Source organism: Haliaeetus albicilla, chromosome 21, assembly GCF_947461875.1.
Source record: "Haliaeetus albicilla chromosome 21, bHalAlb1.1, whole genome shotgun sequence".
Taxonomy (NCBI): Eukaryota; Metazoa; Chordata; class Aves; order Accipitriformes; family Accipitridae; genus Haliaeetus; species Haliaeetus albicilla.
In genome coordinates, this window is record NC_091503.1 from 187,467 (window position 1) to 212,667 (window position 25,201).

General features: G+C 39.1%; 1 protein-coding gene across 4 annotated transcripts in view; it reads left to right on the forward strand.

The window, feature by feature from the left end:
- The window catches only part of TENT4A (terminal nucleotidyltransferase 4A), a 62,542-nt gene that overhangs the window by 28,685 nt on the left and 8,656 nt on the right, over nt 1-25,201 (forward strand). For 2 of the 4 annotated variants that reach the window (XM_069808824.1, XM_069808825.1), the window contains exons 9-11: nt 7,914-8,014; nt 8,275-8,447; nt 20,207-20,365. In XM_069808824.1, the coding sequence (XP_069664925.1) occupies nt 7,914-8,014; nt 8,275-8,447; nt 20,207-20,365 (433 nt within the window). The remainder of the gene's footprint in view (nt 1-7,913; nt 8,015-8,274; nt 8,448-20,206; nt 20,366-25,201) is intronic. The other 2 variants (XM_069808827.1, XM_069808828.1) reach the window with 1 other exon arrangement.

Here is a 25,201-nt window from a genome sequence, read left to right on the forward strand (position 1 = left end):
AATACATGCTCCAATAAGCTGTTTTAAAAGGCTTGATATATAATTAAGCTATGAAAAGAATCAGTTCAGTTTGGCTATAATGTCAGAACTGCCGTTAAAAGTAGCATACTTCTAGATGTGTCATTTTTAATGCAGTTCTTAATGTCTCATAGAAACACTGTATGGCTAGTACTTTCTCAGCTCTGACTCTGCAAGTTTTCTGTTTTTTGAAAGGGGGAGGAGAAAGAAAATGAAGACATGTCCAACATGTTGTATTTTCATTCAGGTATCTGCTCTAGCATCTGTTATTCTAAACCTCAGTACAAATTGGGGCTAGATCAGAGGATGTCTCTTCCTTGAGAGTTCCCTAGAATCCCAATGGCTTTGAGCTTCCCAGCTAATAGCGGGGGGGGGGTGGCTGTAACAAGTCACATAAACTATCTAGATAAAATTTCAAACTCTAGTCAAGCTGTTAACTTCCAGCATTAATGTCATTGGAAGGTGAAATAGTTCTCCTGTAGTAAGTTTACCACAAAGTGGATGCAGTCTTTCACTTGTGGATTTACAACTGACAGTATTTTAATAGTGCATGTGAATCTCTAGGTTTTCTGTGGTGTTAAATTCACAGAGGTTGAGACCACGCTTGTGCCTGTGATGGAGGTATAGGAAGAGTGGTACATAGTGTTACACACTGACATTTGAGACTGCTGTTTTACGATGGATTAAAGGTGTATCTGTTAAATGTGTATTGGCTGACAATTCTTGTTGCTGAATGAAACTTCATTCTTACATAAGTATAGATAAAACAACTTAGGGATTCCTGAAATCTTGCTTGTGTCTTCAGTACTGGCCTTCATTAACTTCTCTGTGGTTCTCCAACAGATATAGTCATTCTCTTGTGAGGCACCTGTATTTATTACAGACAGCAAAAAGTATATTTGTCAATGCATTTAATGCTAAAACCAGGACACAGCCTCAGATGTCATCAGTATGTGCACTTCACATGTACACTTCTTATTGTATTTGGGAAAATGTTTGAATTTTGTCACAACGTCAAACCTGGGGAGAAGTCCCTGCAGCAGTGTTCAGGTATCATACATCTGACCTGTCTTTCTGCTAGTTCTGGGCTATCTGTGCCAGTGATGACGAGTTCTGAGACTCAGACATGCCAGTGGCTTGCCATTCTGTCAAAGGGAGTGGTGTGGCAAAAGAAACAGCATTCAACAAAGTCCTGTATGCAAGTAATTCCCCTAGCACCAGTCTTGTCAATGCCAAAGGACCTGTAGGTGGATGATGAGCTGTTTGGCAGCAAGTTTGTTGCAGACCCTCAACAGCAGTCCATATTCAGTCTCAGTTTTTTAGTTAAACCTGATGTGCCTGGGCAATCTGGGTGTATTTCAGATCCTTCTTCTACCCGTTAGGCAGAATGGTCCAGACTGTACGCAGACTTTTCTGGTGGCCTGACTTAAAGCCTTAGCCATCCAGGAGCCCTTTGTCCTGATCAATCTTTTTCCTTCTTTTAGGCTTATTGGTAGTGGGTTAAACTGTAAATAATGGGCTCCCTTTAAGAGCAATGACTAGCTATATGACGTTCTACTAGAAGGATCAACAGAGACTAAATGAACACTTGAAAGGGTAGGAACTTGCAGGAGGCTGAACTCCCGAGGCTGACTTGAGTTTATTAATTTTTTTTTTCATAATTGGGGCTAGCTTTCCCCTAAGTGGAACAGTTTGTTCTTGAACTACCTAGTGTGTTTGAATTCATATCAGCTTTTTCCAGGGAAAATTTCTGTGTACAGAGTCCTATTTTGTAGATGACAATCTCAGATTTCAAACCTTTCTGGGCGATTGTTGTTACTGCTCTTTTTCAGGGTCAGTCCAACTCAAAGGAGCACAAGCCTAAGTTAATCTAAGGCTTTCTAGCCAGCTGCTGCTTCTGATATTCCCAGTGTGAAAAAAGAGTCAGATTTTGGACCTTCAGCATAGGCCTTTTTCTTGTCCATGTTCTGTAGTAACAAGTCCCACAGAATAATAAGGGGTGGACTGAAATAACTCTTACCAGCATCTTCATTCAAGCTTCCAGATATAACATCTGGAGTGTAGTGAGGGTTGAAAGCTATCTTCTGAGTGGAGACAGTAGTCAGCTGAGTCCTGAAGGTAATTCTTACAGCTACAGACATTACCCTAACACTGTTTTGTCCCCAGTCTCTCTCACCCATCCTCTTTCAAGAACAGCTCAGGAAAGGTTAGTAGACAGTTCAGTATATTTTGTTAGCGCAAACAGATCCCCATTATCTTGGAAGGAAGGGTTTTCCTAGTAGAAAAAGGAGGAGACTGATCCTATTTTGAATCTGCATGACTTGTATGCAAGGTAAAGTTTGGTGTTGTGACTTCAGCCAAGAAGATTGAAAATAATGATTCTTTTCTTAATATTTGGGCCCTTGGGGACATAAGTCTAGCTGTAAAATATAGTTATGAACAGGATAGCTCCTGCTTAAGGGTCAGTGTCAGTATGTGCTTTGAACAGCTTTGGCCATAGCCTGTCACTAGAGAAGAGTGTGTCATCTTAAGTGAGCTAACTAAAGAAGTCTGTAAGGAGTGGTATTTTCATAGAATCATGGAAGGGAAAGGAAAAGACCTTTAAGATCATCGAGTCCAACCATTAACCTAACACTGCCAAGTCCACCGCTAAACCATGTCCCTAAGCATCATGTCTGTATGTTTTTTAGATTCTTCCAGGGATGGTGACTCAACCACATCCCTGGTCAGCCTGTTCCAGTGCCTGATAACTCTTTCGGTGAAGAAATTTTTCCTAATATCCAACCTAAACCTCCCTTGGTGCAACTTGAGGACACTTCCTCTTGTCCTATTGCTTCTTACTTGGGAGAAGAGACTGACCCCCACCTCACTACAACCTCCTTTCAAGTAGTTGTGGAGAGCGATAATGTCTCCCCTCAGCCTCCTTTTCTCCAGGTTAAACAACCCCAGTTCCCTCAGTTGTTCCTCATAAGACTTGTTCAGGAGACCTTTCACCAGTTTTGTTGCTCTTCTTTGGATACAAAGTTTCAAGCTAGTGACCATTTTCCCAGTTTTATTCTGTTTCTTGATAAACCACAGGAAACCTTAGCAGATGTTTGGCAACAAGCTCTTGCTCATTGATTCATGTTCATTGAAATAGTGGACTATTTGTTACTGCCCTGTCCATGGTTTCTTTATTAAGGTGCAATTTCACATTATACCTTGTCTAGCCTAACTACCTGTGGGCTATCTCCTGTCAGCTGCCCTTTTTCTTCCTTCTCTGTATATTCCTGACTCTTGCCTTGGATAAGATCTAGTGATCCTGCAGTCAGAAGGTGAGTCAGATGAACTCTCTGGTCTGACTGAAAGCAAATACATCAACACTCCTGTCATATCAAGAATTTGATCCAGCTTGTGGCTGCATGATGGGCAGATCAGAAGCAAGAGAAGCAGCAGGAGTTCGTGTTTGGGGGAAGTTGGAGAGAGTGGTACTGTACCATTTGACAGCCATAAGTTATGCTGATCTGGATGTGACAAAGATGCATCCTTAGGTTAATATTTATGTCTCTAGGTCAGGATGTTGGCTTGCATATTGACCTGTTGCATGGTTCTGTCGTGGTTTAACCCCAGCCAGCAACTAAGCACCATGCAGCCGCTCACTCACTCCCCCCCATCCAGTGGGATGGGGGAGAAAATCAGGAAAAGAAGTAAAACTCCTGGGTTGAGATAAGAACGGTTTAATAGAACAGAAAAGAAGAAACTAGTAATGATAATAACACTAATAAAATGACAACAGTAGTAATAAAAGGATTGAAATGTACAAATGATGCGCAGGGCGATTGCTTACCACCCGCCGACCAACACCCAGCCAGTCCCCAAGCGGCGAATCCCTGCCCCCCCACTTCCCAGTTCCTAAAGTAGATGGGATGTCCCATGGTATGGAATACACTGTTGGCCAGTTTGGGTCAGGTGCCCTGGCTGGGCATGAGAAGCTGAAAAATCCTTGACTCTAGTCTAAACACTACTGAGCAACAACTGAAAACATCAGCGTTATCGATATTCTTCACATACTGAACTCAAAACACAGCACTGTACCAGCTACTAGGAAGACAGTTAACTACATCCCAGCTGAAACCAGGACAGGTTCACATATGAATGTGTGCTCAGTCTGCATCTCTAAACAGCAGCGTAGCCACATTTGGGAGGCAGATGACGTCATATGAAATGGGCAATGGAAGACTGGTTCTGCTGTCATGTGCCCTTCCAGTATAACTAAGACTTTTGAAACCTTCAGTTCCTAAAATTGCAGATTGGCAACAGGTTCCTCCTTATGGGTGCCAGACATGTGCAGGTGGATGAGGGGAAGGGACTGTCATGCCAACAGGCCAGAGTTCAGAGTCTGAGGAAGCCTTGGCAGGGTTTTGCTGCTGCATGTCTGCAGTTGTCATTTACAGGTGATAATCTTCAATATATACAGTGATCTTTCCATCTCTGTGCTTGAAAGCTGTTTGGTCTCTTCCTAGTGTACAGTTCAACTGATCTAACTGCTGACAGGTCTGTATGTTAGGTTTGGGTTGCCCCTCGTAGGCCAAGATAGTCCTGGGAGCTCTAGGAGCTGTCAAAGGGAATGTTAAATTTGCCTGCTAGATGTGCTGACACAGCAGAAACGTGCTGTCTGAAACAGTCCTTACTTTGCTTCACATCTTAAATGGTGGGTGTCTGTCACTAGAATGCATGCTGTCTCTTAAGAAGTGTCAGTAGTATCAGCTTTTCCTACACAGAGAATTTGTCTGGGTAAAGGTTTTTATTTTGGGTTTTTTTTTTATCCTCATGCTCAAGCAGATCCTTCTCAGGTCAGGTGTTCCTTAGTCTGCTTTTAGATTATATTGCCCTTTTAATACCAGGGGGATATTTCATAAGTTCAGTTAAGGCCTACCAAACAGTTATTTTGGCTGTTCTTTCACAGACTTGATGTTTTTTCCTGCTCTGGTACTCACTTGTTCATGTGGAGCTTGGCTGGAGCTTTAGATATTTGATTTTACTGAATCTTACGTCAGCAATCTGAGCCTTTTAAGAGTGATCTTAAGATTTACTTGCACTGTAGTTGTGCTATAATGACAGCTAGAAAGTGTCCTGGTGAACTGAGGGCTTGCAGTGTGTAAAAAGAGGAACTTCTAAGCTCCTATCATAAAATAAATCAGATATGTAATTAGCTTGTTCCTGGTTTTACTATATGGTGATATTAAGGGAAAAACCTTAAAGGGTCATCTTTCATAGGAGAGCTGTCTAATTCTATTAGCCAGTTAACTGTGGCTTTTTCCGTGTCTTCCAAACAAGCATCATTGAAGAATTGTGGGAGTGTCTTATATCTGTAGAAATTCTGGCCTCAGCCAAAAAGAAACCCCTAAGCGTGGGACTTCCTCATACTAAAGGCAGGGCAGATTAATAGTATTTTGTTCCTAAGCATTTTCAGTGTTGAAAACAGATATAAGCGCAATTTTTAAATGTTTATTTTAAATTGTTCTCTGACCGCGTGGATGTGCTTGAGTCATATACATACGAAATGGTGTTCTCTGCGAGCAGTATCTAGTTTGATCATGCTTCTTCTTTCTTTGCTGCTATGTTTAAATATATGGCAGTATAGCCTTAATCACCTTTCAGTTTCTGATGTCTCATAATGAATGTTTTTAATTTTGGTGTACAAGCAATGTAGCATGGATCTGCCTTTGAACTCCTGACCTGATAACTTAGTGGATTTCTCCCCCCCCCGCCTTTCTACCAAGAATGAGAGTGTGGGGCTTTGATCTCTGTTCTTGGTGAAAGGATCTAGTGAGAGAAGGGATTCCCGGGTTCTGTATGTGCAACTCTGCCATAACTGTTGGTGTAGCAGTAGTTTCTTCCTTTACACCTATTTGATAGCAGGCATTTTTGGTATATCAGTCACCCAGGCTGATAAAAATAACACCCTATATAAATCATTTTCCTTCTGGTCTTTGAAGGCGTGACTACTGATTGATTTGCTTCTGGAAAAGTACTCCAAGAAGCTTCAGACTTGACGAATTCCTTCTCCATAAGAGCTTCTGTTACTCAGTCTGTGTTCATTTTCTGGTTCTAAGACCACAGCTAGTAGTAGTTGTGAAGTTTGTGTTATCCTGGAGTAAAAGCTCAAATCTTTCCGAAGGCATTCTCAGATGAAACTTTTTAGCTGCAAGATCTCCTTCTCTGTCCTAGTGCTGAAGAGACCCAGCATGTGTATGAGTCCTATACTGACCTATGTCTTGGAAACTGCAACTTCAGGGCCACAGCTGATTCTCTGCAGTATTGGTCATCCCTGTCTTCATTCTGTCTCCTCTGGATTAACCTCCTTTTTGAGATTGAGAAACCAAAACTGCATCGAGTATTTAAAATGCTGTTACGTGATGGGAGTGTACATTGACAAAATACTATTCTCTGTTTTATTTGTTCCTTTCTTAATGTGCTCTACTTAACTATTGAACTGTGGTTTCCGAAGAATTACCTATTATAACCCAGATCTTTAGTTGCTGAGTGGTGACAATTGCACTTTTAATTCTGCATGTAAAATTCAAGATTTTATTTTCCAACATGCATCATTTTGTCCACATTACATAAATAGAATGGTAGATGACATTCATTCTGTCTGTGAGGCCCTTCTGCAGCTATTGGACTTATAACTTAGTATTATTTGGTTCAATGTTTGCTTAAAATGCTGGACTGCCTTTTTCAGTACTAACACACTGACATGTCTTTGAAGTTGGAAGACCAGACATGGAACGTGTGGTATTTGGTCTTGCATGAAATAGTAATCCGTAAGCTAGTAGGAGAATTATTGCTCCTTTTTAAAGTGTTACTATGAAATGACCTAATAAAGGTAGTCTAAATACCTTCATGTATGTCCTCCCTTCCCATTATACACCTAAACCAAAAGAAAATTCCAGTACAGGTACAATGTACCTTTATGATATGAAATACAAAATAAGCTTTATTGTAACCATTGAAGATTTTCAAAACTGAAATAATTTGCTTTCTCCAAGATGATAACTTTTCACAGCCCATATTTGTACAATAGTCAGTCCTTCATGTATCTTGAGCGTGGAGTTTATAGTTAGTGTTTCAGCCACTAGTCCCCGATGAAAGGAAAGCTTGAAAGTTTAGCTCTTAAACAAGGACACAACTCCTGCTCAAGAAGTAGTACAATTCAAGTAGCTGGGTGTTGGGAAGGTATGTTGGAAAATATTACTTTGTACTTGTTGGTAACTGGTCACTGTTCACCAGGGACCAGGTAGACTTTTTCTCTTAATTACTGTTACGAATTTTCTTAAATTCTAACTTATTCTGGTTTTGGAGCCAGTCTGTTTCTTGTTTCCACTACCTCACGATCCATGGTACTTCCTTTATGATTGTGGGATCTTACACTTTTTAAGTTGTCTTGTAAATCTGTAAGCAAGGACTAGCGAAGGTCTCTCTCTTCAGTGTCAAAGTCAGCCTGGGGGCTGGGATATTAATGTCTTCAGTGCATCCCATAACTGTTGAAATCCAGATTCTGTGGAAAAATATTTTCTGTATGGAGAAATGCAAGAACCTGGAAATTGCTTTTATCAAGCACACTGGTATCTGCATGTATGTTCTTGATAATTAAGAAGCACTCCATTTAGAAACAGAGTAAAAATCTTACCTATGCGTCAGCATGTTAGTATGGTAGAAGATAAGTAATACACTAATTTAAAAATTGTGATGCTTCAGTGGATTAAATGGTATGCTAAGGAAATGAAAGTTCAAAAGGATTCTTTGGTTAGGGATATCTTAAACTGACTTTTAGCATAATTTGATTGCTGGTTGAAATGCTTGCAAATATGTAACAGTCTTTGTTTAATACTTAACTGAAAAATTTTTTTTAGCACATTAGGTAGAATCATCAAAGTGACCCAAGAAGTGATTGACTACAGGGCCTGGATTAAAAAGAAGTGGGGGAGCAAAATTAATTTATCACCTGAACTTGGTAGGTATAGCAGGAATCTTTGAAACCAACTTAAATTTTTTTTTTGAATTTGATGTAATTCAAAATACTCATGCCTTGAAATTAATCACTTTCAGAAATGTAGGAAAAAATAAAAGGAATTTGTAACTTTCTAACCCAAGACTAGTTTTCTCTGAGCCTGTTTTTCAATTAGCTTGTTAAACTGCAGCTCTTCTTAGGCTTCAAGGCCCATGTGTTTGTATTCTGTGCTCTTAAATGATACTTATGTTTTCTGTTAACAGATAATAGGTTGAAAATGAGAGACCAGATAGCTCCGTGCAATGGAGAACAGCAACAGAACAGAGACTCTGAACCATCTTACAACCAACGCTTGGCTTTGTCATTGGCTAGTACACAACAGTTATCCTCTGGCTCATCTGCCTCTTCTGTATCATCACTCTCCGGCAGTGACATTGTAAGCTTTTTCTTTTCATGGGTTAAACTGATAAGAGGCAGAGTTTGTCATACTCTTCAAAGCCTCAACTGATGCAACAGCGGTTAATGTGATACTATCCCTAAGCTGCTACAGCAAATTAATAGCTTCCCCTGCTCAGAAAAATTACTGAAATCAAATATTTTTTCATTAAATTAAATGGGTCTTAATTCCATCCTAAATCTTCGGTACTCTTTGTGGTAGTAGTTAGATGTAATAAAATATAAAAACCCAAGTTAACAGTAGCAAATTAAGTAGAAGAATAGAAACATATCTTCATAAATCTTCCCATCAAGCAAAATCTCCCATTGTGAAATTCTGGTCCTCCCCACCCCTGACCAAATTGAACATGGAACGTCATATTGTGCTGTGAAGGTGAATAATTTTCCTTACTATTTTCAGCCAAGCAGTCAGTTCATGTTTTAATGGTAATGGGGCCCTCATATGTTAAAGTCCTTGCTGTCAGCTTCCTTGTTTGGAAGTGCAGTTTGAAAGTAATTGCTGGGCTTTATTGTAATTTCCTGGAAGAGGAGACTGTAGTCTCTTTAGGTATGTTCCCAGACTCTTAAGATTCTATAAGGTGTTTTTGTTTTGGTATTGAGTTAAATCAACATGAAATTGGGCAATGCAAATTATGAAGCACAAAATTGCATTGCATGGCAAGAGGTGCTCATTATAAATCTACTGAAGCATTCCGTGCTAGGTAGAGGTACTGACTGGAACAAGATGTAATAATCAGTTAACTACAATAGTGAATAACTGGATGATGCCAAGAGAAGTCCGAGTACATGTTTCTTGACTGCTTTCAAAAACTAGTCAAATATGGAATTAAAAGTTGGGAATTGTCCCTCATTACTTTTTTATTGAATACAAGCGCTTTCTTTATATGTTCTGGTTGCTTTCTGTAATTCCTTTACTGAATTTCCTGTGTTGAAATGTCTTTTCACTCCACCTTCAGTAAATATGGTAAATGCTTTAGTTGCACCATCTGGCTAATGGAAAAAGAACAGCATGATGCTTGCCAGTGATACTACTAGCCATGCTCCTGGTTTGAGTATGTCAGAAAGATTTTGGTGTAGTAAGTTTTATGAGAAAATCCAAGTATTTGCTTAATATTGTGCAATCCCAACGTAATGGATGGTGAGTAGTTATGACCTCCCCTTAGTCCCTTTTTGCCTGGTGTTGAAGATGAAATTTCATTGCCTGATGCCAGAGAAATTAATGAAAAGTTAAAAGGAAGCTTTTAAAAAGAAAGACCTGCAATCAGCTTGGGCATCCACAAAGTAAATGGAAATGCTACCCTTTTTAACAAAATAAAGCCTTATGCCCATGTGCTTGTGACAGACCCTAGTTTAAGCCCTGGTCATTTATTGGTATTATGTCCTTAGTAGACTGCCAGCATGTTATCTTAATTTGGAATGGAATGGCACGTTTCTGACAAATAACTGATGAGTTCATCCTAATCACACTTGGATATGTGAGGATGAGCAAGTTCTGGTTGAGCAGTCCTGGTTGAGTCGAAGAGGCTATCTGTGGCATGATCTGGCATAATACGATGCCCAGTTTGCAGCAGAGGAACATCTAGCATGTGTGACAACTGGTATTTGTGCAAAAACTGCTGGTGCACTGAAATGGGTATGATGCAGTGAACTTGGGTACCAGCTTCAGAACAAGGGAATATGAATATGGCACATCTCATCACTGTAGAGTTATATGTAGTGTTAACTCTGGTTTTGTGGAAGGATTGTTCAGGAATGATTCTGTATTTGTTTAAAGTTAAATCTTCTGAACTTCTCTGATACTGAAGACATGAAAGCAAGGTATAGATTATAAAGAAAATGCAGGAGACAGGGAGATCCTAGATTGACAATTTGCTGATCTCTTCCCAAATAATTAAGGTTTTATTTTAATAGCAAAATATTTATCCCTGTGATGTCACTGTTAACCTTAAGCACAAGCTCTGTGTCAAGACACTGCTTCTGGAGATGCATTTTGCATGACAGCAGAATATCTTTTGCTGTGTATCAACTACAAGATCCTAGCTGTCAAACTAGAGGGACTCAGTGTATTTGCTTTTCAATTTACTGCTAAAGTTTCACTGGTAATAGTGATCAGCTGCACCTTGACCTTTTAGAGATCTGCCTACCAATATAACTGAAGTCAACTTACATATGTTGAGGAAGAGGAAATGGGCTTCTACTGAAGTTAAAGTATTCCAGCCATCCACTCTAGCACGGAGTTAGCTATATTCTGAAGTCATCACATCACTGTACACCAGCCATAAGTCTTGAGGCCTTGCGTATATTCGTCAGTGTGTCCTGGAAGCAGTATTGGCAGTATATATTAAGTATGCAAGCATTATCAAAGCAGTGCAGTATTGCTCTTAGGGATCCTAGAATTTTTATTAAACCCTATAGTTTAATAGTTGCTTGTAACAGTAGTTAGTTTAGTTGGTTGTAATACAGCATGCTGTATGGTGTTTAAAGATTTGCTTCCTTGAAGTTCTAGCAGCAGTACAGATTTTGCCTTGTTCTGTAAATATGGCTTAGCAGCTGAATAGACAAGGCTCCTGGCATCTCGGACTTACGGGCACTTCAGAGATAGCAATGGTTATAGATTTGTTCCAGCAGCCAGAGAACAGGTGTCAGAATAGGACAATAAAAAAGCAGCAGTTTTTTCTGGAGACCGGATTGGCATAAACCAGAGATAACATTTAGAAGTCAGCCTCTTGACTCTTGTACATACTCAGAAAAAAGGAAGTGTAGGGATACAAGGGCTTAAAGTTACTACCCTGAGTTCTTCCCATTCCTGCTACTGCTTTCCTTCCTTCGGGGACCATACTGATGGTAACCTTCTGAAGATGAGAACTTGTGTACCACTGAGGAACAAGAGAACTGCCTCCTTCAAGGACAGCCTTGTCTTTCCCTGTATGTTTTAGATGTATATGCTTTTCCTCAGTATACCGCCTCAAATTCAGGAGGATGATTGCTTTCATCTTTGCATGTCCAGGACTAGCTTGTGGGGGAACATACTTCTGGGCCACTGTCTGCGCAGCCCAAAAGTAAGAACTGGATCTAATGAGACTAAATCATAATTTGTACAAGAAGTAACCTTTTATGGGTTTTCCAAGGCAGCAAAGCTATTTGCAAAATGCCTTATGCTAGCACTATCTGGCTGATGAAATTCTAGTTGTGCTGTCTTTCGTAAGTGTGCTAGCAAGCTGTGAAATCTTAGTCACAAAAGAAAGTTTTCGTAAGGACCAGTAAATTTCAGATCAAAGACTGTGTAGAAGAGAAATCTGTCTTCTGGTATCACTATTCTTATTATTGAGATAGCTGTTCAGTTTATGGGTTTGTCTTACTGTACATGTCAATACAGAGCTCTGACTCTTCCACTGGCACTTCTGTGTAGTTCCTTGCAAAATACCAAGTACTAAAGTTCCTGCCTTGTTACCTCATCTCTGTGAAGCATATAAATATTAGTGATCAGGAGCAAACTGAGGAACACATAGAAATAAACTTATGGACGCAAGGAATCTGATCATCAGAATGTATTTGACTGCACATACATCTTTCTGGATTCTGTTAATTATCAAACTGATCTATGTAGCAAGTCTTTTCTCAGTGAAGTATTCTGCTGTGCAGGTATTTAAAATGCCATATGCTGCCCTGACAAAAAGGCAGTATGTATTCTTCACTTACTCATGCCAACAGGTAAGTTGCAAAATGCCACACATTCCAAAATGATCCAACAAATGTTGAAGTGAATAATGGAAGATGCTTTATAAATATCTTTGCCATCAAGGACAGTGCAAAGCGTGTGAGTTTTTACACTATGGGAGGAAGAGTCATACTGTTCCACAATAGAACATAAGCCTTTGGCATTAGGAAATCTCACTTCAACCTTCATACTGAGTTAAGTGATTGTTATGAGAATCTGAAACTAGATGAAATGAGCTATGTTTGCCCCCAGCTCTGTGCTTGTTCTGGCTAGTTGCAGATGTCAGTCTGAACTTAAGCAGTGACCAAATTCCTCTTGAAAATGCCTTTTTATTCCCTCCCACCTCCTGGGTGCTTTTTTGTTTTGAACCTGCACTCTGTAATTGGTGACCTGGATTTCTTGTTGCTTAAACATTGCAGAAAGCTGCTTTTTATTAGCTCAGGAAGTCCTAAAGTAATGCTGGAGAATATCTGCTACCTGATCAACAGTCTCTGCCAAGTAAAAAATAGTCCTAGGTATGGTTTTGCAGTCTCATTTTCGTCTGGTATAATTCCTGGTGCTAAGTATGCTCCACAGTTTTGAGGCTGTTATGCCAAATAAAGCATAGCATTTTACGTGACAGTGATACCTCCATATCAGTAACAGATGTAATGGCTCATAGGAAAGTTTTAAAGCTCTTTTCTGGATATATAATCTCATATCCAGTCCAGCACAGAATCTCAAAGTTGTCTGTTAGAAGTTTGCATCTAAGAAATTTCATACACCTTATCTTAGTGTTTCTGGTGATAATGTTTTGGGCTTCTATGACAAGATTTTGTGAAGAGTTCTGAGTTCTCAAGACCATGCAGTCATGTCCAGGTAGTTGAAGTTTCAGTGAACAAGATACCCGTGTAGTCTAGTTTGGGGGAGAACACAATCCTTGCCTCTATTTTACTTTTTAGCATTTATACTATGCTTTTTCAGACTGTTCTTGAAATTTTAGCTGCAGCTATTGCTGTTGAGGCTTTATAACAACCTTTCATCAGAATGTCAGTGCTTGATCTGCCTGCTGTTCTGCCCCCATCAGCTAGGGGATATGCCGAGCAGTGTCTTAAGTGTTTTGTGGAACACCTGTTTTCACTGTCTTCAAGTATTACATATTCAGTACTTTGATTGGATGCTTACATTGTGAGAGTAGTATACAAATATGACTGATAAGACTAAAACTCATTATTCCTATCATTCTGCTGAATGCATACAGGATCCGCACTGACTTTGGAACTGTTGCTTGTTCTGCAGTAATTGTGGGTTAGTACTTGAACTCAACATGCTTAATGAAGTTACCACCATCTCCCCTTCTTTCCTGTTAGTCAAAGACTGTGAAATTTCAGCTTATTAGAAGGAACTGTTGTACTTCCCTATTCACAGAGGTGATAGAGTATATGACATACCTTGTCCTGATAAATGTTGCTTTTTTTAAAGCAATTAAATTTGCAGGTGTAAGGCATGTGTTTATCTGCAGCAGAGGGACAGACACTACATAATAGTTACTGTAACAGCACTTCCTGTAGTCTTGTTAAATCTGTCTTAATGGTTATGATTAATTTGTAGAGTTCCAGTTGAAATTGTGTGTGTGGAGAGGGGGCAGAAGGGGGTGGCCTAACAAAATTCTCAGTCTGAGAGCAAGATTTTCTCCCTTCTTTCTACATGCCTGAATATTCTCATGTCCTAACCAAAGTAATAATTCAAATATGTGTACGGATAGCTGATCATCCTTTTGTAGAAGAATGCAGATTCTATGTTACTCTTTTCCCCTTCCTGAACAAATAAGAGGTAAGAACTTTAATAAGTAGGCCTCTTACATCTTTCTTTAAAGCTTAAGTGACTTGCAGCCAGCTTGTCTCCAAATAAAGCAGTGGGCAACTCTGAGCACGCAGACACAGACAACTTGGTGTTACCAGGGAAAAGCATTTGATTGACATTTAGTTTGGATCATTTAAGAGTTTAAGCCCCAAATCCTTTAAAACTCTACTCTTTTCTCCTATTATTGTTGTGCAGTTTACTGACAGTTTCTGTGGACCAGAGGGGAACAAATTTTTCCAGTACTGCTTTTGCCTATTTTTCACCATGTAGTCCCCACATTTCTTTTTGTGTTTCTAACCCATATTTCTGACCATGTGCTGTTTTATACTGTCTTATGCTCTCCTTCAGTTCTTCTGTCTCAGTTGCTTGAGCAGTCTTTTATCTGTATCCACTTGAAGTAAGTATAAATTTCTGCAAAGCTGCAGGAGGCACAGTTTTGAGCACAAAATTATAAAGTAATTTTATTTAATAACAAGTATTCTAAGCAGCAAAGGGCACAGAAGGAATGTGTACATCAGCAAGTAAAATTGGATTTTACTGCTATGATGTCAGTGAAGCAAGGAGAGAAGCACACAGTTTTGTAAAAGTCAAGCTCAGACTACTTTCTGATGCCAAAGGCTGGTCCTGTTTTTGCCATATCTTAATATTCCCTCCCCTGAAAAAAAACAGAGGTACCTAAGCCATTTTAGGATGGAAGAAAACCTAAATTCAGTATTTATATTCTAGTATGGTATATGTTCAGCTTACATAATGAGTCCTATAATTGAGTGGTTAACTTGAAAAACATGAAATATTACTGTACTCTTAATACAGACCAATTGAAAGCCTGTGAAATGAAAGTATTAGGGATAACAAAGGAAATTTTAAATGATGCACTTCTGGGACCTTTTTTTATTTAAAATGGCTTATCTGAAATATAGTGAGTATCGATAAAACATGGAATAAGCCCACAGTCAGGCCTGGCAGCATATGGGGTGAGGTTAAAGGGGGTACTGTGCTTGTATTTAATCTTGGTAGATACTAATTAGATTACATTTTTAGTTGTCTTTCTGTAAAATTAACACTAATGCTTTTGGAGGATGCATATTTTTCATTTTGCTTGTGTATTCTGTATCTCTTCTTTCACTTTCCGCTCCTGTAAGCACAATGACCTAGATGTTTTCCTTTTGTAATGCAGTTGACCTAAAGGCAGAAAAATCAACCAATTGTGTCTTACTCAAGACTGTTTGTATTGTTTATAGGCTGGCAAATGGAAATGGTACAACTGCATTGATGTAAATTCTCTACCCTGTGACCTCCCATAGAAGGAGAAATTTTGTTCCTTTCAATTCTACTGTATTTACACCATAGTTAAAGTTATGGCTCCACCTACCAAAAGGGAAATGGCACAAGGTGATGCGGAAGAAATGAGATGCAGGGGGGGGTATAATCCATGAAATCACTTTGGAAGCACGTTGATTTACTGAGCAGAGTTAAGTATGCTGGGGCTAAAACCATTCAAGTGAGAACATGCACTGAAGTTCTGTTCTTGCACGTGGCCCCAAACTATGAAATGCCTGAAGTATTTTGGTGTTGCTTTATGCTCTAAGGAGCGTGGTTTTACACTTTTACTAAGCCAATCCAGTAGTTAGATGTTCTTGCTAGGGATGTTTCTGTTTACTAGCTGCTCCTGCTTTTCTGCCCTGGTGTTCACCTAATCCTATGATGAGCTGATTCAGAAGGTGAAGCTAGTAAAAAGGGGATTACTATTTCTGTGGTTCACCTCTGTGAATTGGCTCAATAATGTCAAATGCTAATGTAGGTATAATGGAGAAGGCCAGAATGGGAAAAGAGGCAAAAGGAGTAAGACTGGCAGCAGTTAGCTGTTAAATCACTTTAATTCTAAGAAAGGAGAGGAGCACATGAAAAAAAATCTGTGTAAAGTGTTTACTATAAACACCAATTTTCTCATTATTTTCAGTTCTTTGCTTTCAAAGATGGAACACAATTTTTACTGCAGTGGTCATTGTTCTCTCAGCTTCCAGCTCCTGAATGTTGTGGGAAAGAGAAGAAAATTGTTTAATTAGTGGCAGAAGTTTGGAGAATAGAAACAGTAAGAACCTTCTTGCCAAGACCTCTGTAGTTCATTCTTGGGAGGTGGGCAGTGGGGTGTAAGAACCCAAATCTGTCACATAAGCAAGAAATTTGCATTCTATTGTTTAAGTTTTGATTTCTGAATACTGACTTCTAGGATAGTTAGACTCTTTTACCACTGGGCCAAAACTTAAACAGACTGAGACTGTGAATTAATCTTCTTAGGCCACTCCAGCTTTTAAAAAAAACATTGTCTTGGAAATTGAAAGATCTAAAATGGAAGCTGTTGTCAGTCAGTTGAAACTTCTCAACTGACTACATCATGAAACAAAGCAGAAGGCACCACTTTTTCATGCATTTAGAATCATGGAAAGCAAGCATATGAGTATGATCGAGTGCACATGAAATTCATGGAAACTGAACTGTTGTCTTGGTGGATGAATGTACCAGTACAGTTTACCTTGTATCTTAAGCCTTGAGTTATTAATGGAATGGAATAAGCTCTTACAGCCAGACCTAGTTAGTAAGGAGCTTCTGGTAAGTAAATATTGTTTTGCTGATGGGGTCCTGGGACTTTTTATAAAGGGAGATGCATTTTACAGAAGAGTAAAGGATTTTTTGTTCTTTCCTGATGTCAGGAAGAGAAGTTTGGATTGTAAGATTGCTTCAGCTCTTCATCTTTCATGCAACTGCAGTGTTTCACTGTTTCTGTCTAGACAGAAGGCTAGAGGATCCCACTTCTCAAGCAAAATTTGCAGTTAGATGAGAGATCATCGTTAACACTTGAGTTTCTAGGTCTCTTCTATACTTTATCTTCTTTCTAACATTAAGGTAAATTAAAGAGTCCTCAGTAATCAAGGCTATGAATAATAGAAATCTTCCTTCCAGGTACTAAGTTCTGAGTCAGGAAGTTGAAAGTGGTTTAAAGAGTATGTTTTAAAATGGAAACTTACTGGTAGGATAAACCTGTATCTGGCAGTCTCTCTTTGTTTCCAAAAGCATCTCTTTAGAAGATATTTTCCTTGCAGGATGAGGGACTCTGTATGATTGGCATTCATAGTAGTAGTATTCAAGAGATTGGGAACCTATCTTGGCTCTTAGTGCAGTCATTGTAGCTTTATCCCTAGATTATTTGCTAAAACTGAGTGATCTTACATTCATCTTTTTGCAGTGTGATGTCTGTAGCCCTTACCCTAATAAGGGTCAGAGCTTTTGTCTTCCAGATACGGATCTAAAGTGTCAGAGTATTACCTGTGTGCATTTACTTGTAGGTCTTCTGAACTTCTGTAATGCTTCAAGTTTGCACATTACACTTAAGAATCCTGTCTAGAAGACCAAATAAGACTTAATCCCTCAGTGTAGGCAGTGCTTGTGGAAAACCAGTTTTGTTCACATTGGGCTCAATTTTCTGGTCACTGAGGTTAACCTTTCAGTTTGAGTAAGAAAGGTAATGCTCTTCACAAAAGGATTTTGATGCTGATGAGAAGTCAGCATATCAATTCCACACAGTAATCCTGTTAGCAATCCAGGATGACCTCAGAAGAGAGAGAAAATCTACTTGTATGAGACGTGTATAAGTAAATAACATTGAGGCAGAAGAACATACCTGTTACAAAATTAAAATAAAGCAACACAAGCTTCCTTGTGCTGAAATTTATCTAGTCTCAGTTAAACCGTATGACTTCCTTTTCTTTTCCATCTGCTGCTGCTTCCATACTGGAGTTAACTTTTTATTGCATAAAACCCCTTGGAAATCTTGTAAATGGGAAGTGTCCCATCTAGGTTAGGTATGTGAATCTTCAGGGGGTCTAATTGTATCTAAGCAGCTGAGAGAGTGGAGAGACTAAAACTATTCCTTGGTCAGGTTTGTGAAGGTTGCATCAGAGAAGATAATGCATTGGTTTGGATAGATGGTAAGATCCCCTTTTCCCTCCCATCTGCCTGCTCATGGTTACTTGTGAGCATGCGCAGAAGTTGTCTGTTCAAACTTGACTACTCATTTTTTTCTCTTTTTATAAGCTTTTTAATAATTCCATGACCAATAGTGTCTAAAGAAACTTCAGCTTAGAAATCCAAGTTTTTGCCCCTGTACCCGACTCTTCCACCTACTTAGTTAAGAAAGTATCAGCTTCATCTTTGTGGAAACCTTAGCCTCTTCCCATGGCTAATATTCTAAGATTGGGCAAAGGAGAAAAATGCCATCTCATCCAGGCAGTTGGCTTTGCACGTGCATACAACTAAGCTTAATTTTTTGATCAGTGCTACAACATGCCCACTGTGAACATATTTATTAAATGGTAAACATCTGATCTCGTAAATAAGACTTAAGTTTCTGCACAGATTCTTGGTACCAGTATGATCTGTCTCTAGTGAATTAATGATGCAAATATCTGAAACTGCTTTGCAAAGGCATTCTGTAACTTTTAGCACTAGTTGACCTAGTAGGAGAGCAGCTCTTTTCTTTCTAGAACCTATTTTTTAGTAAGCACAATTTAGGAGTGATTGTTCTAATAGCTGACAGTTTTATTGAGGACTGTTTCTACTGGGGGCTTTCACTTCAGCTGGGATGCAAGTTTTGCCTTCTAGTACTTCATTGCTTAGGCTGCTCAGTATTCACAACTGTCAGTCTGTCTTAAGTGACCTTCTCCTTTCCCCAAGAAAATCTTTAAAATATTTTTTTTTGTTTCTGTCCTTGAAAACATTTTCCTAGACAGCCTATTCTTTAACTGAAGAATCTAATTTGGAAAGCACAGCCATGTGAGGGCAAGTAGTAGCCCTGGAGGTCTATTTAAAGTTTGCTTGGTTTAAGTGAAGAGTTTTTGCTTCCAGGCAATTAATTTTTAGAGAAAGAGCAATAGAATATTTCAGTAATTAACAGTAAAGATCCTTGATAATCTGAGCCAATAATGTCTTTTAATATGGTAACTCCTAAAGTGATAATTGGCCAAGTCCCATCTCTAGCTATACTTTGAGCCAGATGGCTGGAAATGGAAAAAACACTAGTGTTTTGGGATAAAGAATAGGTTTTTCCATTATTTTCAAGTTCAGAACACTTTGGAATTAAGGGTGAGTTAAAGCAGCAGTAAAATGTAGGGAAGGGTACTTATCTGTTGCCATTGTGTTATGGCTGAAAAATAAGTTTTACAAGGTCTGTGTTCAGAGTTGTTTCAAAAGGCTGTAGCTTGCCTTTCAACTTTCTCAACTTAGAAAATAATTGGTCATTTAAGAATTGAGGCAGTAAGTTGGGTGTTTTCAGGCTTCAGCAATTCCTATAAACCCCTACATCTGTGCTTGCCTCCTTGCTTGTTGTCTGTTAAGTGCTCCAGGCACACAGTGTTTTAACATCACCACTATGACTACTTATGCATCTGTAATTCCTGTTGGTCAGGCTGGAAGATGAATAGTAATCAGTAATACCAGTTCTATTATAGTATCTTTTTTTCTGTAAACCTACATCTATCTTGCTTCCCCTGAAGAATTATCACTCAGATTTCTGTTGGAAAGTGAGGGGAACAGAACTCCTAACTAGCAGTGAAGTGGGGACTGGTGTGCGTATACTAGTCTTGACTGGCAGACCGTCTCCTTGTTTCTTGGTAGGTGGAGCCCTAACTTTGCTGTTGCTGGGTAGAATGGGAGAAGACTATAACAATTACAGTGAGTAACTTTGCCGTACAGATAAGTACAATCCAGAACACCGTTCAGAGGACTGATTCTGTCATGATATCTAAAATTCTAGCCCTTGTATCACTAACAGTGTTGCTGTTCTTGTTCTGTTTTTTTTTTTTCCCAACCTTAGTTCCCATCTTTTAATTCGCATTTGGTAGAGATATAACTTTAGCTTTTGAGCTGACTGGAACTGACCTGTGATTGCCATAGACCTGTTGACATTGTTTCCTTGATGCAGGTTCAATTAAACTTTTGCTAGATGTGTAAAATAAACATAGTGCTGGCTTATATTATATTATATTTTTTACCATTGAAAAAAATCATTAAATTTTACAGTATTCACATGAGTTGATATTTGGGTGCATTTTCACATGCATAGCCTGTATATACTGTACTTTCTGTAAAGTTGCTTTTCTTTTCCCCTTTTTCTCTGCCAAAAGGATTCTGATACACCACCTTGCACAGCTCCTAATGTTTACCAGTTCAGTCTGCAAGCACCGACTCAGCTTATGGCCAGTTTACCACCCGCATTGCCTATGCCAAGTGGTAAACCCCAATCTGCGCCTACGAGAACCTTGATAATGGCCGCCAGTAATCAGGTATGAGCCAACTAAATGGAGCAACTTTTTCATGAGAAAGCGATCAAATCGGAAGTGTAGATCATTTTTGCTGTGCTGTCAGTCTAAAAACCTCTGAAGATAACCTTCATATAGCATGTGCTAAACTTCGTGTAACCATAAAAGTACTTATCTGCCATGTCAGAAGTGTGGGGAGAAGAATGGGTGGGAAAGGGTTTGGTGTTTGAGATGCATCTCTGAATGCAAGAGCCCTTCCACAGCACACTGATGCCTAGGAATAAGCTGAAGGGAGAGTGTCAGATGTCTGACTTCTTAATTTGTATTTGAGGCTCCTGGTGCCTAACCAGTGGGATATTTACAGATCTTTAGGCTATTTAACTTCCTGTTCTTAAAATAGAAACTTCATGTAGGTGGTGTATCTGTAAGCTAGTTTTTGAATCTGAAGAAATAGTACTGACCTCTCTAGGCTTGTTTAGTTGTCTTAATTTTGCATTAGTAGAACAGATCTGACTACACTTGTAACTTTCTGTAATACATTTTAAAGATAGAGAACAGAAAATTAATTATGGGCATGTGTACAAGAATTTTTACCAAAAAAATGCGTGCTTAAATATGCTGGGAGGTGACCATGCAGGGAAACGGTATGTTACTCAACTAGCCTGAAGTATTTAACTAGTGTATCTGTTATAGTACACGGGGAAAAAGAAGGGTTTTTTCTTACAGCCTTAGTGCCTCTATCTGTAGGAAAATATTCCCTCAATCTTGATTATTAAAACTATTAGTCAGAACAGCTGCCTCACGTGAGCTTTAATGCAAGTTGTGTGTTGTAGGTTGCCTATGATAACAAAATAATGAGCTGTTTTTTTTGAAACCTAGTTTTGGTCAGGTTCTTACAAGGTTTTTCTTAGTCTTTCTATCACAGTTTTTGGGAATCTAGGGCCAGGATATTTTCAACTTAATGACTTTGTGTTTTTTAATTTGATTCAGCACTGGCATGACACAAGATGTATTTGCTTCAGATTCTGCTTTGAGATTGTTCAAGTATTTTGCAGAATTGCAGAGTAGTTGAGGCTGGAAGGGTCCTCTGAAAGTCACCTAGTCCAACTCTCCTGCCCAAAACAGGGTCAGCTACAGGAGGTTGCTCAAGGCCTTCTCCAGTCAGGGTTTTGAGTATCTCAAGGGATGGAGATACTGGGCAACTTGTTCCAGTAAAAAAGTTTTTTCTTAAATTTAAATGGTGGTTTCTGTATTTCAGCTTATGCCTGTTGCTTCTTGTCCTTTTACTGGGCACGAGTGAGAAGAGCCTGGCTCCATCTTCTTTACACCCTCTCATTAGTGAGACCCATCAGTAAGATCCTTCCCGAGCTCTCTCTTGAGATTAAACAGTCCTAGCTCTGTCATAATTTCCTTGTATGACAAATGTTTCAGTCCCTTATTTATCTTCATGGACCTTCATTGGACTCATTCCTGTATGTCCATGTCTCTCTGTTACTGGGGTACCCAGACTTGGGCCCAGCACTCCATGTGTGGCCTCACCAGTGCTGAGTAGAGGAGAAATGATCACCTTCCTTGACCTGCTAGAGATACTTTTCCTAATGTAGCCCAGGATGCTGTTGGCCTTCCTTGATGCAACACTGGGAGTCCCTGGTCGCTTTATGCCAAGCTGCTTTCCAGTTGGTACCAGTGTGTACTGGTGTGGAGGATTATTCTTTCCCAAGGGCAGAGTTTAGCATTTCACTTTTTCAAACTTCATGAGATTCCTGTCAGCCCATTTCTCCAGCCTGATAAGGTCCCTCTATGACAGCACAACCATCTTATGTATCAGCCACTCCTTCCAATTTTGTATCATCTGTAACTGTGCTGAGGGTCACTCTCTCCCATCATCCAGGTCATTAACAAAGATATTAACTAGTGTTGGTCCTAGTATCAGCTCTTGGGATATACCACTAGCTGCTGACCTCCAGCTGGACTGCATGCTGCTGATCAAAATACTTTGAGCCTGGGATGTAAGGGAATACTTCTCATTCAGCTTGTGAGTTTGATTTATATGTCTAGAGATGGTAACTGCTGCTTACTACAGAATAAAAAAACCCCAAACAATCAAGATAATGCTTTAAATGTTGAAACTTTTTAGATAAACAATGAAGAAATTTCATCTGGACAGCATTTTCAATGTTCAGTAATATCAGCATTGAGTTAGGGTATGTTATAGCTTGATGCCCAAATTCTTCATAGTTACCATGCCAGTGCTTGTTTTAGGCACGTCACTGAAATGGTTTTCACTCTCTTTTTCATTTAGACCAGGCTGCTTTCCCTTTGCATACTGCAGGTGTTCCACTGTTTCCTTGCAGGCAGGTTAATGTAGAAAGGGTACCATCTTTGAAAGCTGTTATCACATGCTCTTCCCAGCTACCTCCACAATCCTCAGTCATCTACAAAGCCCCACTTGTATCTTGAGGTATGCCTTTTGTTTTGATCTTCTAAGTGATTACACAGATTCCTCCCTGCCTCTTCCCCGCTTTTATTTGTCCTCCCTTACTGTTGAATCTTACCTAGGCAAAACCAGCTTATCTGCACAGGAAATGTTGTCTATTAGTGAGAAGCTGAGAGAACAATATATTGCTTTTTAGTGCCTGCAATTGAGTATTCACACGCTAGTGTACAGTCTGAAACTTTTGAAGTTTGTTTAAAATAAAACTGGAGAGCTATTTGAAGTTAAACTTCATCTAAAATACAAACTTAGTTGAGTTTATTCTTTTCCTTAACAACTTGGCTTTTCTGAAGAGGTACCCTAGAGCTTAACTTCATCGAAGTTACACAAAAAAAGAATCCGGTTTTGAGGCATGCAGTTGTTGGTACAAAACAAGTTGGCATCCAGAGTTTTTTGCCTCAGTTGTGAAGAGGCAATGTGTTGCATGAATTTTGGATCTCTGTTGGCATTTTGAATCTTGGAAAACAACTGCTTTGTAGCACTTTTTCTGGCTTTCTGTTACTTGGCTGTCCTTTCCAATACTTGTACAAACTACTAAAAGAACAGTTAACAATACTTATGTTTAAAATCGGGAATTTTTCTGTGGCTTTTGCTTGACAAAGATGTGCCTTTGAGATTCATGTTAAATCAGAGGAATTTCTTGCTATCTACAGTTCAGAAATGGGATGATGGCTTTTCTGCATTGAATTTACCAGAAGCTTATGTATTGTGAGGTAGAAATGTTCTTTTTTCATAAGAATTATGACCAAGTCAGAAGTGGGAAATGAAATCATTCTAACCCAGAATACTGTAAATGTCTCCATTTGCAACTTTCTGGAGCATGACTGAGCTAGATTAGGTTGATGGCTTTCCTTTTGCAGTTAATGTAACTTAAGAACATGCTAGTTTATAACTTTTAATGGGCACATTTTACTAGCTCAGAGGACTCCTATCCTGATAGACTTGAACATGTGCAAGCCTTTTTCTTAACAGCGAGTGTTCTTTCATATTAAAAAAAGTCTTTGAAAGGGAGTCATTTGTCTGCATGGTGTCTTCAGCCTTTTCTCTGGCAACTTTCTCTGCCTCAGTTTAGCTTGGAAGCTGTACCTAGGTTTCCAGTACTACCCTCAAAAGCAGGAGGTGCCAATGTCAAGAGCACTAACTGTACTTTGAACAACTTGCAGCCTTCTAGGCAAATTCTCTGCCATTAGAGCTTCCTAACACTTTCTTTTTTGAAATAGCTTTAGTGTGATTACCAATTCTATTTACATACTGCATAATTAATTGGAGAATTTCCAGGTAGTTCAGGGACTAATTAAGCTCCTGATAAAGGTCTGCATGCTATTTGGGATCATCATCATCATTTTTCCAACGTAATCATTCTACTTTGCTGACAAGCAGTTTGAAATTTTACTTGGGAGAGCAGAACAGTTTATGAAGCAGTGTTGCCCATTGAAATAAGCAGAAAAACAGATATTGGCATGCATGTCCAGATGAATGGAGGGGGCAGAAATTGCTTGGTGACTTCCCATGGAGAAGAAAGGACTACTTTCCTTGTTACTTTGGGATGAAATAAATTCAGTTGTTCTTGGAATGCTGGTCACTTCATCACCAGTGAAGACAGAAGAAACTTTGTGTTGCTTAGGTCAGAAGAATTCCTTTCTTTTACTTTCTGTTTTTTTTCCCCAAAGAGCAGTCTTTTGATTCAAAAGTAGCTAAAGCCAGTAAGCACCAGTCCTTCTGCTGTGCTGGCTAAGAAAACCTCCACTGAAGACCCTTTAGATGAGTAGTGTCTGATTGTGAATGTTAATTGAAAATTTCATAGCAGCATTCACTGGCTCAGTTCTGAAGCACAGGAGACAACTAGGAATGAAACCTTAATGTCTGTGCTGAAATACCACAGTCTTAGAAGAACTTGTAGAAGTAGTTTGTTTTTGAGATTCTTTTGTGTTTGGCCATATAAGGCCAGACACTTAAACTTATAAACACCTTGTTTATATTGCTTTACAGGCACTTCACTGGCCAAAATACTTCAGTTTGCTCTTACCTAGAACAATTGTTAATGGTGTTGCTTTGTCTGACTAGTAATGCTGATACTGCTAGTATCTCTGGAGTGATTCCTCAAAAGTTAGCGGCATTGGAAACAAAAATAACATTGGCCAGGGACTTGAGTAAAAAATGTATTTCTTTTAGATGAGTGCAGGCAGGTTAAGTGTAGTTCACTTTGACAAAAGATACATTTGTAAAGATAGATTAATTCATGTCAAGACTGAACGCTAGTCCACTTTACCAAACTTTTCTGAGAATGCAGGTGTCATCAACTAGTCAGAAGTACAAATATGCTAAATTCCCTTACTGTAGTGTGATGCTTCAGAGTTTTTAGTATG